General features: G+C 32.3%; 1 protein-coding gene and 1 long non-coding RNA gene across 11 annotated transcripts; one reads left to right on the forward strand and one right to left on the reverse strand.

Moving 5' to 3' along the window:
• Positions 1–2,766: 2,766 nt before the first annotated feature.
• On the reverse strand, positions 2,767–6,900 carry LOC112726676 (uncharacterized). 10 transcript variants are annotated; one of them, XR_011868246.1, is made up of 9 exons: positions 6,621–6,900; positions 6,130–6,218; positions 5,931–6,026; positions 5,609–5,697; positions 5,199–5,375; positions 4,719–4,811; positions 3,585–3,688; positions 3,191–3,298; positions 2,767–3,098 (listed from the first exon to the last, which is right to left on the reverse strand). It is a non-coding gene; the product is annotated as an uncharacterized lncRNA (long non-coding RNA). The 10 variants fall into 10 exon arrangements; XR_011868245.1 differs by having other exon boundaries at positions 5,155–5,375; positions 5,609–5,691; positions 6,621–6,896; XR_003165350.2 differs by having other exon boundaries at positions 5,150–5,375; positions 5,609–5,691; positions 6,621–6,896.
• Positions 6,901–10,068: 3,168 nt separating this feature from the next.
• LOC112726675 (cysteine proteinase inhibitor) lies at positions 10,069–10,943 on the forward strand. Its single transcript, XM_025776171.3, has 2 exons — positions 10,069–10,296; positions 10,580–10,943. The coding sequence occupies exons 1-2, from the start codon at positions 10,195–10,197 to the stop codon at positions 10,811–10,813; spliced, it is 336 nt and encodes a 111-aa protein (XP_025631956.1). The 5' UTR covers positions 10,069–10,194; the 3' UTR covers positions 10,814–10,943.
• Positions 10,944–12,156: the final 1,213 nt, after the last annotated feature.

The raw sequence follows: 12,156 nt of genomic DNA on the forward strand, positions 1-12,156 counted from the left end.
TTTGTAACATTTAAAGAACGTACTAAAAATAATTTTTAATGAAAAAATTATGCGCGTTCAAAGTTGGGTTTGAAAAACTGATTTCTGAACTTAGTAGCTTTATGCAACTTCCGATAAACGTGCGTATGCAGACATGTGCGCGCGTACATGGAACTTTCTTTATTACACACTCGCGTACGTAGGCAAGGGATGCGTACGCAAGACTATCAAATTTTACACTTTCACGTATGCGGATGGCATGCATACGCGGAACCCTGTTTTACTGAAAATGGTGTTTTTGAGTTTTGAACCATTCTTCTAGCTTTCAAAACCTCTGTAACTACTTTTTAAGGTCTGATAGCTAGTTTCTAGACATCGGGAGAAGAGTGAACCTATTGAGGGAGTTAAATTGATATTAAGGGAGGTTGTGAAATGAAGAATTTAATGAATGAAGTGCTGAAATATTGAATGAGATATGAGTAATAGTGATTATGAAAATTGATTATGATCGAGATATGATGAAAATGATTATGATGTTGACAGATGAGGATGAATGATTATGATTTATGAATGGAGTTGATTGAGTGATAACGAATTAAAGTTAATGATTGAAATGCCTGGGTAGTACGCAAGGGTTGTGGTTCGTCCCACTTGCTCTGGGTTAATGTTTGAGACACATGGGTAGTATGTAAGGGTTGCGGTTTATCTCACTTGTTCTGGGTTAGTACTTGAGACGCCTGGGTAGTACGCAATGGTTGTGGTTTGTCCCACTTGCTTCGGATTAAATTTTTGAACACTCGCCTGGGTAGTACGCAGAAGTAGTGGTTCGTTTCACAAAATTTGTTGCTTTACCTTCATTCTGGACTCTAAATCTCTAAATGCTTGGTTTTTGGTTTCTATGTGGTATATATTCTGTGAGTTTTTAGAGCATCATTCTAATCATCCAATTTGTAAATTACTTTTCTCTCCAATATATTTGTTCCTTTTTTTTTTCCAGCTTCTATGCCTCAATCTGCAATTTTAATCATCTTACAATCAATTTTTTATAAACAAAGGCAGAAACTTACAAATTAGTACTAAACTTAAATATAATCAAATCCAGTAAACATGATAATCAGTCAAAAACAAGAACAAATATGATGTCAAAAAATTAGTTTATACTTTATTATATAGGAAAAGTACATGGAACTAAGAGGTGATCAGCAAAAAAATAAACAACTTAATTAATTTATAATTATATTTAATTAATTTTGTTTGTTTTTAATTTATAATATTTGATATTAATTGCTTCTCATCCCAAATTAAAATTTTAAATGGTACGTTGTAGAAATAGGGGCGGGAATCACAGAACTTCCAACAATCCCGATTCTTAGTATATAAAAAAATTTATAAAATATATAAAAGAACATCCATTTAGTATGAAAAAGAAACATTCTGATACTTAGTAGAAGAAACATCCTATGCCTAGTATAAGCACCATTCACGTAGAGGTTTTGGATTCACCAGAGGCATTTGGCTGGTTTTTGGCTGATACCCTCTTGATTCCCTAGCATTGTTGTATTATATATGTATTATACTCATTTTTTTTCCTGAAAATTTTATGTATTACTCATTCTACAAGTATTTTATGATGAGTAAAAATTTTAAATTCGTAATACAATTCATTATATTAAAATTTAGTTTCGTTTACTTGATTTTGTAATTCTTTTAAGAGTAATATATCGTTTTTGTCCCTAATGTTTTTGTCCTCTTTAAATCGCTAACGTTTCAAAATCATCTCAATTTTGTCCAATTCTGTTAACATATCACTAACCAAACAACATTGAGACTATTTTAAAATGTTAGAAACTTAAATAGAACGATTTAAACGTTAAGAACTTACCAAAATGTTGAGAACAAAAACAATACTTTACAGTAAGTTTAAAAATCATACTCTAACAAACTCAGAAATAAAACTCTAAAAAATATATCATCAAATCCATATTTTACATCGATAAAATCTAACAAATTTTTTAATTACACACTCACAAACCCACAAATCAAACTCTTAAGAAATCTTTCACAAATTTTTTTAATCCAACATGTCAATGGTAAAGTCGGTTCGCTGGTTTGGCAGGGTGTGAAATTGTCTAATCCTGACGATATAACAGAGCTCTTTGGATCCATATTGCCGACTGCTGTATGTATTTTCATAATTTAGCTGCCCCTTAATTTATTTATTTATTTCTTTTTTTTTTATGTGATTCTTGTTATAAGGGCTGTAGGATACACATAATATGGTTGTTGATGAAAGCAAGTGTGTGTATATGCAGAACTGCCACTTTCCATATATAGGAATTAGGAACACAGAGTTTCATGCTAAGAAAAATGTTAGATCAGTAGTGTTGCATAAAAATTTGTAGTCACACTAATATTGAACTTGCCAATGCTATGTTTATGGCTGGTTAATTGGATAAAGTTTTAAATGTTGAATTACTAGATTATTTAGATTTAGGAATAACAGAGTATGAAGAATTTGTGCTACTTGAAAACATCTTTTAAAATTTACTTGTGTTTCTCATACTTTCAAGGTCTATCAGTCTATGTCAGTTGGAATCAATATTTAAGATTATATAATATTGTTTGATCTTAAAAGACATTTTGTGGAATAAAAAAATGTTTTGTCTGTAAAACTAAATTTCATTTTCAACTACTTAAGCATTTTAATTAAAAATTAATACATCTGCCAATTTACCTATTTGCTTGCGTATTACAAAATGAAGAAGTAAAAAACTGAATGCAATTATATTTATCAAAACATGCTTATGAAATATATATTTCATTAGTAATTTTATGAATAACTACTTTTTCATAGTGACAACTGACAAGGATTTGTAGCCAATGAGTAATAGCTCAAATGGCATAATCTCCCCATACTCATCTAAGAGGTTGCGGGTTCGAGTCTTCGTATCTTTGGTAAAAAAAAAAAAATGACAAGGACTCGTAACCAGAATTTGACATTATTCCTTTTCTGGTGGTCTTGCTCCGATTGAGCTGTGACGAAATCAACTTCATCCTCTAAGTGAGCAAGATCATATATAGATCTTAGAAAGCACATCAACTGCTTCATTTTTCCTATTCTGTACATGAAAGCAAAATCTCAAGATGCTTTCCTAAATAAGTAGCTTTCGAAAGTAGCATTTTTGACACAACTCTCAAAGCAATTGTGTACCTTTATAAATAGCCATCTTGGGGATTCGAGAAGAAAGAGCATGCAAACAAACTGAACAACTGTTGGCACACCTGATACTCCGAACATCCATCACCATGTTCCTGGAACCTGATCAATGAAGAATGTGAATTAATAGCCAAAAGTAAACATAGCATTTGTAAAATAGCATCACTGATTGGTTCTCATTGATTAAAAGATAACGGCAAAATCACACTAATTACATGTTAGACTTTACACTGATGATCAGCAGGTTAGTTAAATAACTAACTAACAGTTCTAACAGCTCAGCTGCCAGCTGTCTAACTGAACTGAATAACTAATTAACAAACTTCATAATTTGGCATTTGAATTGCATTTACATTTCATTTGGAATCAGGTAAGTAAATTATGATACCTCTGTAAAAGCAAGGTTGACAAGGTAGGAAAGAAACTGTCCAGCAGTGATCATAAGCACATTTGTGCTTACCAAAGATCCTCTTATTTCAGATGGCGATGCTTCTGCAATGTAGACAGGAGCAGTGACAGAAGCAACACCAACACCCAAGCCAACAAAAATTACAATTTATAAAATCGAAAAACAGACAAAGACTCAAATTTAAGTTACTATATGGCAATACCAATAAGTTCAGCATAAACATCAAATAGTGGCAAAGGCAGAAACACAATTTTACCATTAAGTGCTATATAGATTCTGTTGGTGGGTTTTCCCAACAGATTCCATATAAATTCCATCCCTATTCGCAGGTAGTGCAAATCACCGAAACCTATCTGTGAGGTACCCCGCTCTTATAATATTTAAAATTCCACGTGCAAAATTAAATTTCAAAATTCATAAAACTATGAACACTATCCAAACATAAAAATAAAAATATTTGACCAGATGGCTTAAAAATTATCAAATGAAAATTATTACTTAATCAACTATCTTGATACATAAAATCGAGTTCACAAGTGAATCAAGCAAGAATCAGTGAGCCAATATAATATATGTGTGTGTGTGTGTTAACATTTCAATAAAAACTCAGTGTAAGTCACAACTTCAGCAAAAACTGAACAAGGTGATTAAAATCACAAATTTCACAACTTCTTTTAGCCTATCACTCAAAGTCTCAAACCAACACGTGTTATCTTATAAAAAAACTTTAAAAGAAGATTAAAGAATAAAAGAAAAGGAAACAAGCAAAACCATATTAAATGTTTTCAGTATTTGACGAAAGTTTTAATTTTACGTCAAATATTTTTAAAGAATTTCAATTTATCTCTCTTCTAAAATTATGAATGATTGAATGTAAATAGAATTGTAACAAAAATTACAATTTATAAAATCGAAAAACAAATAAAGAATCAAATTTAAGTTACTATATGACAATAATAATAAGTTCAGCATAAACATCAAATAGTGGCAAAGGCAGAAACACAATTTTAGCATTAAGTGCATATAACTAATAAATAATTTGTTCTAAAATCAAGCTTAGCCAATAGATGAACAAAATGCAACAAGCAAGCAAGCATGATAAGTAATACTCACATCACCAGGTGCAGCTGATAATAGCGCTAAGAGAGTCACTGCAGCAGCTTGATAATCAGTTAATACCTTGTGTGCTGACTCATCGAGCTTATCCTGAAAAGTTTTAAAGCCTGAAAAAATAAATCTCCAAGGACTTCTGAAATATGTTAATGTAAAATATCAGTTGATTGCATGAAATACAGTCCTGCCAGTGAGATGTTAATTCCTGATATTCAATAACAAAAGTTAATGGTAGGCCAACTCTGATAAATATTTTCCCCTGATTGGAAATTTGTTTGTCAGGACTTAAATTAGTATGATGAGATTTGAATACTGTTTAACTGGAAGGTTTCCAAGTCATTATCTATTTCTTGGTCTAATTTGAAACTATGAATACGAGAACTATTCTAAGTGAAGCTAACCAGATAAAGGAATTAGAAGGAGATGCTCACTTTACATTATTATTTATTGTTGTTGTGGGAGAAAACAAAAGATCCCAACCTGCCGGATTCCATTGTTACTGCGCCATCAGGTGATCTTGGGAGAAGAGTAAAACTTGGGGTCCCTCAGAAACCTTGAAATCATCTCTGCCTTCTCAGCAGAAAGGTCTGTATTCTCCAGAATTTGGTCTTTTGATGCCTTGGCAATTGCTTGGACAGAACCAATAGCTTGACTAAGCTGAATTGAGCGACCAGAATGACAATAACTCAAGCGATGTGCATATGCTTATCATGGTTTCATTTCACATTTAAGTCAAATATTAGGTGATATAGCTATTGTTAGAGAAAGAAGATACTCCAGAGTTTAAACATCTATATAATCAAGAATCCTGAGCTTTATCACTGTTAGGTTTAGGCATGAAAAATCCCGAAAACTAAAATGAGAAGATGCTTCATAATAAAATGATTTACCGCATTTGCGTCGTGATTGTCAATGCCTGGAATGGAAGTAACCAAACCACTTTAAGGTAAAAGTTCATTCCTTGCACCGATTGCTGCTTCTTTATAACCATAATAAAAGTTCATGCATTAAATCAATATTTAAGTTTAATTCTTAAGTCCTGGAAGCTAATTATTGTATGCACTTCGCACAACTGTAATTATTTTTAATATAAGAAATGTCAATTGGAACAACACATCAAAGTTGGTAATAAGTTTCAGTTTTCACCTCCAGATGAATTGTACATGGCAAATGATCAATCAGAACAAAATAAAAGCAACGTATTTAACTCACTTGAAGTATGACTGAATAAATGAATCGATTTGCTGTTTAGCTGGGAGCGTGATGATAACATAAAAACGTGCAAATTGTGTTCTCAATTTCTGAACTCTGTATGAGAAGAATTGAATCTAACATTAAAGACTCGAAAATCTCTTAATGAAATAGATAACAAAGTCCCAACTAAAGACTTGAAAACCAACAGCTCAGTTACCTGCTGAAGATCAGAGACACGTTGTTGCAATCCCAGTTAGTCACAAAAACAAATGCTACAGACAAACCCCCACAATTGAAAATGAAGTCCTGCAAATAAGCTTCTCAAAATTAGTGGAGAGTCAATATTTGAAATAAAAATTAAAAGAACACAGAATCCGAATCTGTAAATTACTGGAGCAATAGAGACAAAATTAAGGCGAAAAGAATTTGCAGAGAGGAAAGTCGAGATGAAGTTGATAACAGAGAGGAAAATATAGAATCAAGTTAATTATTGACTTTTTTTTTCCTTTTCAATTACCAGAGAGACCTATAAACTAATATAACAGAGAAAGAACACAATGAAAAAGAGTGAAAGTGCTGGGAGTGATAGGAACGCCAATGTGAGTGGATGACGATGCAGTGCGATAGAAAATAATTTCAACAAAGAAGGATCAGATTTAGAATGGTGAAATAAAAAATTGAAAGCAATTCTGAATTAAGGAGATTTACCTGTCAAGACAAGGAACAGTGGTGGCACCTGACGGAGTAAAAGAAAACCAGTGGTGGCAGCGGATTTCTTTCGACCAATGGCGGCGGAAGAGGTCACGGGTTTGCAGAGACGGAGGGAGAATCCACGGAGGACTTGCGAGGGAAGTCAGAGTCACCGACGAGAAGAGGGTTAGGGGTTTATGGTGGGAGCAGCGATGGTGGGAGTAAAGTCTCACATCGGTTACGTATGTCAGATCATAAACCTTTAAATTGTTTATGAGAAGAGTAACGTTTGCCGAGCCTGGTAACACGAGCTTGTGACCTAAGTAGGGGCATTATTGGTTGGATTTGGGCTTGAATAGGTGGCAATGTTGGTCTTATCTCTCTAAGTACAGAGTTGGGCCTCTTTGCCTGGGGCGAGGGCCTACGTGGCAACGCATGAGATTATAATATACTCACACAGCAGGGAGCATGCTCGATTCATTACAGCAGAGGGATATCAAGATATTGCATCCTCAGCCCACAGGCCCTCGTGGCCTTTCCAACCATCGTTATTTTTTTAAAAAAATTTCTCCTGTCATATATTTTTCTTTGCACAACTATTACATAATCTTTTTTATTCATAATTTTTTTAGAAAAAAATTATGCATAAAATAAAAACTAAATTTCATACTAAAAATTTATAGCTGATCTAATCCTTATAACTTTTAATATTATAATCAAATTTTTTTAACAATTAAAAATTTTTTCCTTTCATATATTTTTTTTTGCACAACTATTACATAATCTTTTCTATTCATAATTTTTCTAGAAAAAAATTATGCATCAAATAAAAACTAAATTTCATACTAAAAATTTATAGCTGATCTAATCCTTATAACTTTTAATATTATAATCAAATTTTTTAAACAATTAAAAAAAATATCCGTGCATATATTTTTTTTTGTGCAACTATTACATCATCTTTTCTATTCATAACTTTTTTGGAAAAAAAATTTAGCATCAAATAAAAACTAAATTTTACTCACACATAAAATTTATAACTAATCAATTTAATCCTTATAATTTTTAAAATTTATTAATTAAGTCAAATTTTATAACTATCTATAATACACTAGTAAAATGGTCCCCTAAAATTTATATTGTTGACAAAAAAATTCACAAAAAATATTAACAACAAATAAGCCTCTTTATAACATTTAAAATTCATTAATTAGGTTGAGTTTTATAACTATCTAGAATAAACTACTAAAATAGTACTCAAAAGTTTATATTGTTGACAAAAAAAATTCACAAAAAATGTTAACAATAAATAAGCCTTTTGAAAAATTAAAAAATGAGATGAAAAGAATTAGATATATATTCTAAAAATAAATTTTAGAGATCAAATTTTTTATCAAATATTTATAACATTGTTCTAAGTTCTTATGCTAGATAAGTTTCACATCGGTCATATATATTAGAGCACACGGGTTTATGAAACTTATGAAAATGTGTAATGTTTTCCGAACTTGGTAACGCGAACATGTGACCTGAATGAGGACATTATTGTGATAGAACATGGGCTTGGATATTTTTGGTTGGGTTAAATGGGTTTACAATATGCTATCCTGTCCTCTCCAAGTTGAGAGTTGGGCCTCGGGACTTGGGCGTAGGTTGGAGGACAAAGGGATAACAGGCTGTTGCACTCTCGGCCCACATGGTCTGGTATGTCTTGCTCATAAAGCATCACTTTTTTTTTTCTAACTAATCACTTTTTTGGCTGGATAGGATTGAGGGAGGGGTGGAGGGAGAGACCGAAGAGATGCTGGGGAGTGGGTGGGGTGGGGTTTTACTTTTTTTTAAATATTATTTTTATTAACAATGAAGGGTAATATAGTAAAAAAAATAAAATTGAAGTGAAAAAGGACAATTTTATAATGTTTTGTAGTGTTGAGGATGATTTTAATAACAAAAAAAAAGTTAGGGACGATTTTGATTTTCACCCCAGACCTTAGGGACGAAAACAGTACTTAACCATAAATTTATTAGTGTGAAATTTAATTTTTATCTAATTTTAAATTTTTGTTTTTCCAAAAAATATGAATAGAAAAGATTATTTAATGGTTGTGCAAAAAAATATATGAAAGGAGATTTGTTTTTTAATTGTTTTGAAAAAAAATTCAATTGTAATAAAAACAAAAAATAAAAAATATGGTAGGTCCATTCCACCAGGTCGAGCGAGCTGAGGAAACAGTGACCTCGGCAAACATAATTCTTCTCATAAATTATATAAACTTTCTTCATTTAGATATATGCCCGATGTGAGACTTTACTCCCACCATCGCAGGTCCCAACATAAACCCCTAACCCTCTTCTCGGCGGTGACTCTGAATTCCCTCGCAAGTCCTCCGTGGATTCTCCCTCCGTCGCTGCAAACCCGTGACCTCTTCCGCTGCCACCACTGGTTTTCTTTTACTCCGTCAGGTGCCACCACTGTTCCTTGTCTTGACAGGTAAATCTCCTTAATTCAGAATTGCTTTCAATTTTTTATTTCACCATTCTGAATCTGATCCTTCTTTGTTGAAATTATTTTCTATCGCACTGCATCGTCATCCACTCACATTGGCGTTCCTATCACTCTATTTCATTTTGTTGTTTCTCTGTTATATTGGTTTATAGGTCTCTCTGGTAATTGAAAAGGAAAAAAAAAGAGTCAATAATTAACTTGATTCTATATTTTATTTTCTGTTATCAACTTCATCTCGACTTTCCTCTCTGCAAATTCTTTTCGCCTTAATTTTGTCCCTATTACTCCTGTAACGTTTATTTCAAATACTGACTCTCCACAAAAAATTGTGTTAAATTGAATAAAAGTTGAGGATTAGGCACAAAAGTTGATGGTTCAATGGTTAGGCACACCCAGCATTGTGGATTAGTGGTGCAGCAGCTTGTGATCCCTCCACTGTTGGGAGCCAGAGGTATTCGCTGCTCTGTTAAACCAGCCTGACGCAGTGCCCTCTAGCCTACGAGCCAGGACATTCGAGCCTTCGCTCGGGAGCCAGGGCCCAACTCTCAACTTGGAGCGGGCAAGCCAGCATAGTGCAAGCTTCTAATCCCACCAAGCGTAGCCTAAACCATGTTCCATCACCTTGGTGCCCTCACTTAAGTCACAAGTTGGGGTTACTCAACTCGGCGGACTAAACCAACTCTCTCAGACATTAAAAATATTTATAAAACTTTTTTATTACCTGATGTGGGACAAATTTGGTGTTATCTAAGGATGAACATGAGATTTTCTAATTATCGTTAACTCTTAACTTCAAGTACTTTTATTAATGGAATTGTAAATTACAAGTATTAATCCTTTCTATCAAATCATTGTAAGACTATGCACCAATAAAAACACGTGCGTGTAATTACATGAGATTTAGATATTAGTATTTAGATATGCTTGGAGGGTGCCATTATTAACCACTCAAAACGTTGAACCTGCAAGTCAAAGTGTCAAACTATATATAAAGGGACATAGATATTTAACAAACCAAGATCACAATTCATGTAACAAATTATAAAGTGGTGAAGAAAAAAGAAAAGAAATCAGAGATAAGAGAAAATGGCTACACTAGGTGGCAATCGTGTGGTTGAAGGAAGCCAGAACAGCATTGAGATCCAGAACCTTGCTCGCTTTGCTCTTGAAGAACATAACAAAAATTCGGTTCTTCTTCTTCTTCTTCGTCTTCTACTTCTGTTTCTAATTTTTTTCCCAGATAAAATAAATAATTCATTTTAATTTGGGTTATTTTTGTCACTTAATTAATGTCTTGTGCTTTATGTTAGTATGTTAGTGCGGTTATTATTCAAAATGGGGTTTATTATTCTATTTTTATGTTTGTATGATTTGAAGTAATACTTTTAGTTCGAATGAATTTGAGAAAATATAAGTGATTAATATTTTTGTATTTGAATAATATGTATATAATTTCTAATTTCTGCTGCAGAATTCAAGCTTGGAGCTTGTGAGGGTGATAAGTGCAAAGGAGCAAGTAGTTGCTGGAAGCATATATGAAATAACTATGGAGGCAAAAGATGGTGATGAGAAGAAACAAGTTTATGAAGCCAAAGTGTTGGTGAAGCCATGGTTGAACTTCAAGGAGCTGCAAGAGTTCAAGCTTGTTACTGATGATGATAATGAAAATGATAATGCTGCTTCAGTGTCTAGAGCACTTATCTAGCTATGTATTTAATTTTCACTAATATATGTATGGAATAAATGTAGCTATACTCTGAAATACTATAATGGGTGTAATATTAATATATCATCAACAGAATGTATAAAAAGTTAAAAATTACTTATTGATGGAACATGGAAGTTATAATTGAGAGTAGGGTGACATTTACTTACTGACTTGCATTATTGCATGCTTTACAACCAAAATTTTTCTATTTGAGTTTCTTTATGACCTTAAAACATGCTAACTAAAGTACTATAGTGTGAAGAAAATAAAACTATCCTTCCAATAGAAGTTGTTATTTTTTGCAGAGTTCATATGTTAGTTTAATTATAATTGTTTATTTACTGTGTTTCAATAAAGAATAACAAAAAAGAAGAAATGACACTCATAAGGAAAAATGCATGCACATAAGCTGATAATAATTGTTGCATAGGCAGGGAGATATTGTCCATATATATAGTTCTACAGTCAAGATAAGGATATACCTGCAATATAATGCAGAACGAGGTCTATTTGGTATATATTATGATTGGTGTGAATTATTTAGTACATATCCCATGATCTATGATCTCCTCCTTGCTCCTCTGTTTTTGAATAGTGCCACAGATTTTATCAAATTTGAGGATGGCTCATAGAGTGCATAAGATGTCATTATAATTGGATTAAGCTATAAACATTTTTGCATTTTGCAATAACTGTGCTAAAAAGTTTGGTTTAATGTCTTTTTTCTTTTCTAACAATGAATTTTATTTTGGATCTGTATTTTATTTATTCGATAAATGACAGCTACAAGTTTCACTGCTCCATGGTAAGTAGTTAATTAAAGTTCTTCTTCAATTTTGGGACTGTATCTTGATGGAGGTAGGTAGTCAATTAAAGCTCTTCTTCATTCTTTTTATTATTTTTTTAATAAATTTTTATTAGAATCATTGTTTTATCTTTCTAATTTTTTATGAGTTCAGTTATGTGTTTGGATCAGAAATTGTAGATTTAATAATCAGAATTTAGAGTTTTTACGTGAAAGTCACCATTATGCCAGATCTAAGAAACAGATTTATGAAAGTCACCATTATAGACTAGGATTTGAGATTTGTTCAAGTAAGTAGAGAAATGCTTTCTTTTTAATTATTTCCATAGATTATAGATTATGCACTGATATAAAGCTTGAAGTGCCTTTGAATTTTATTTCATAAAATGATGCTATAAATGCTATTCTACTTTTATATGTCATCTATCTGTCTATGACTTTGTACTGATAAATTTTCACTTACAAGTGTTGATGGTGAATTCACGTTAGTATGCTTTTAGCCTTTAAATAATTTCTATTTAATACTTTATGAGAA

The sequence above is a fragment of the Arachis hypogaea genome, chromosome 12, assembly GCF_003086295.3.
Source record: "Arachis hypogaea cultivar Tifrunner chromosome 12, arahy.Tifrunner.gnm2.J5K5, whole genome shotgun sequence".
Classification (NCBI taxonomy): Eukaryota; Viridiplantae; Streptophyta; class Magnoliopsida; order Fabales; family Fabaceae; genus Arachis; species Arachis hypogaea.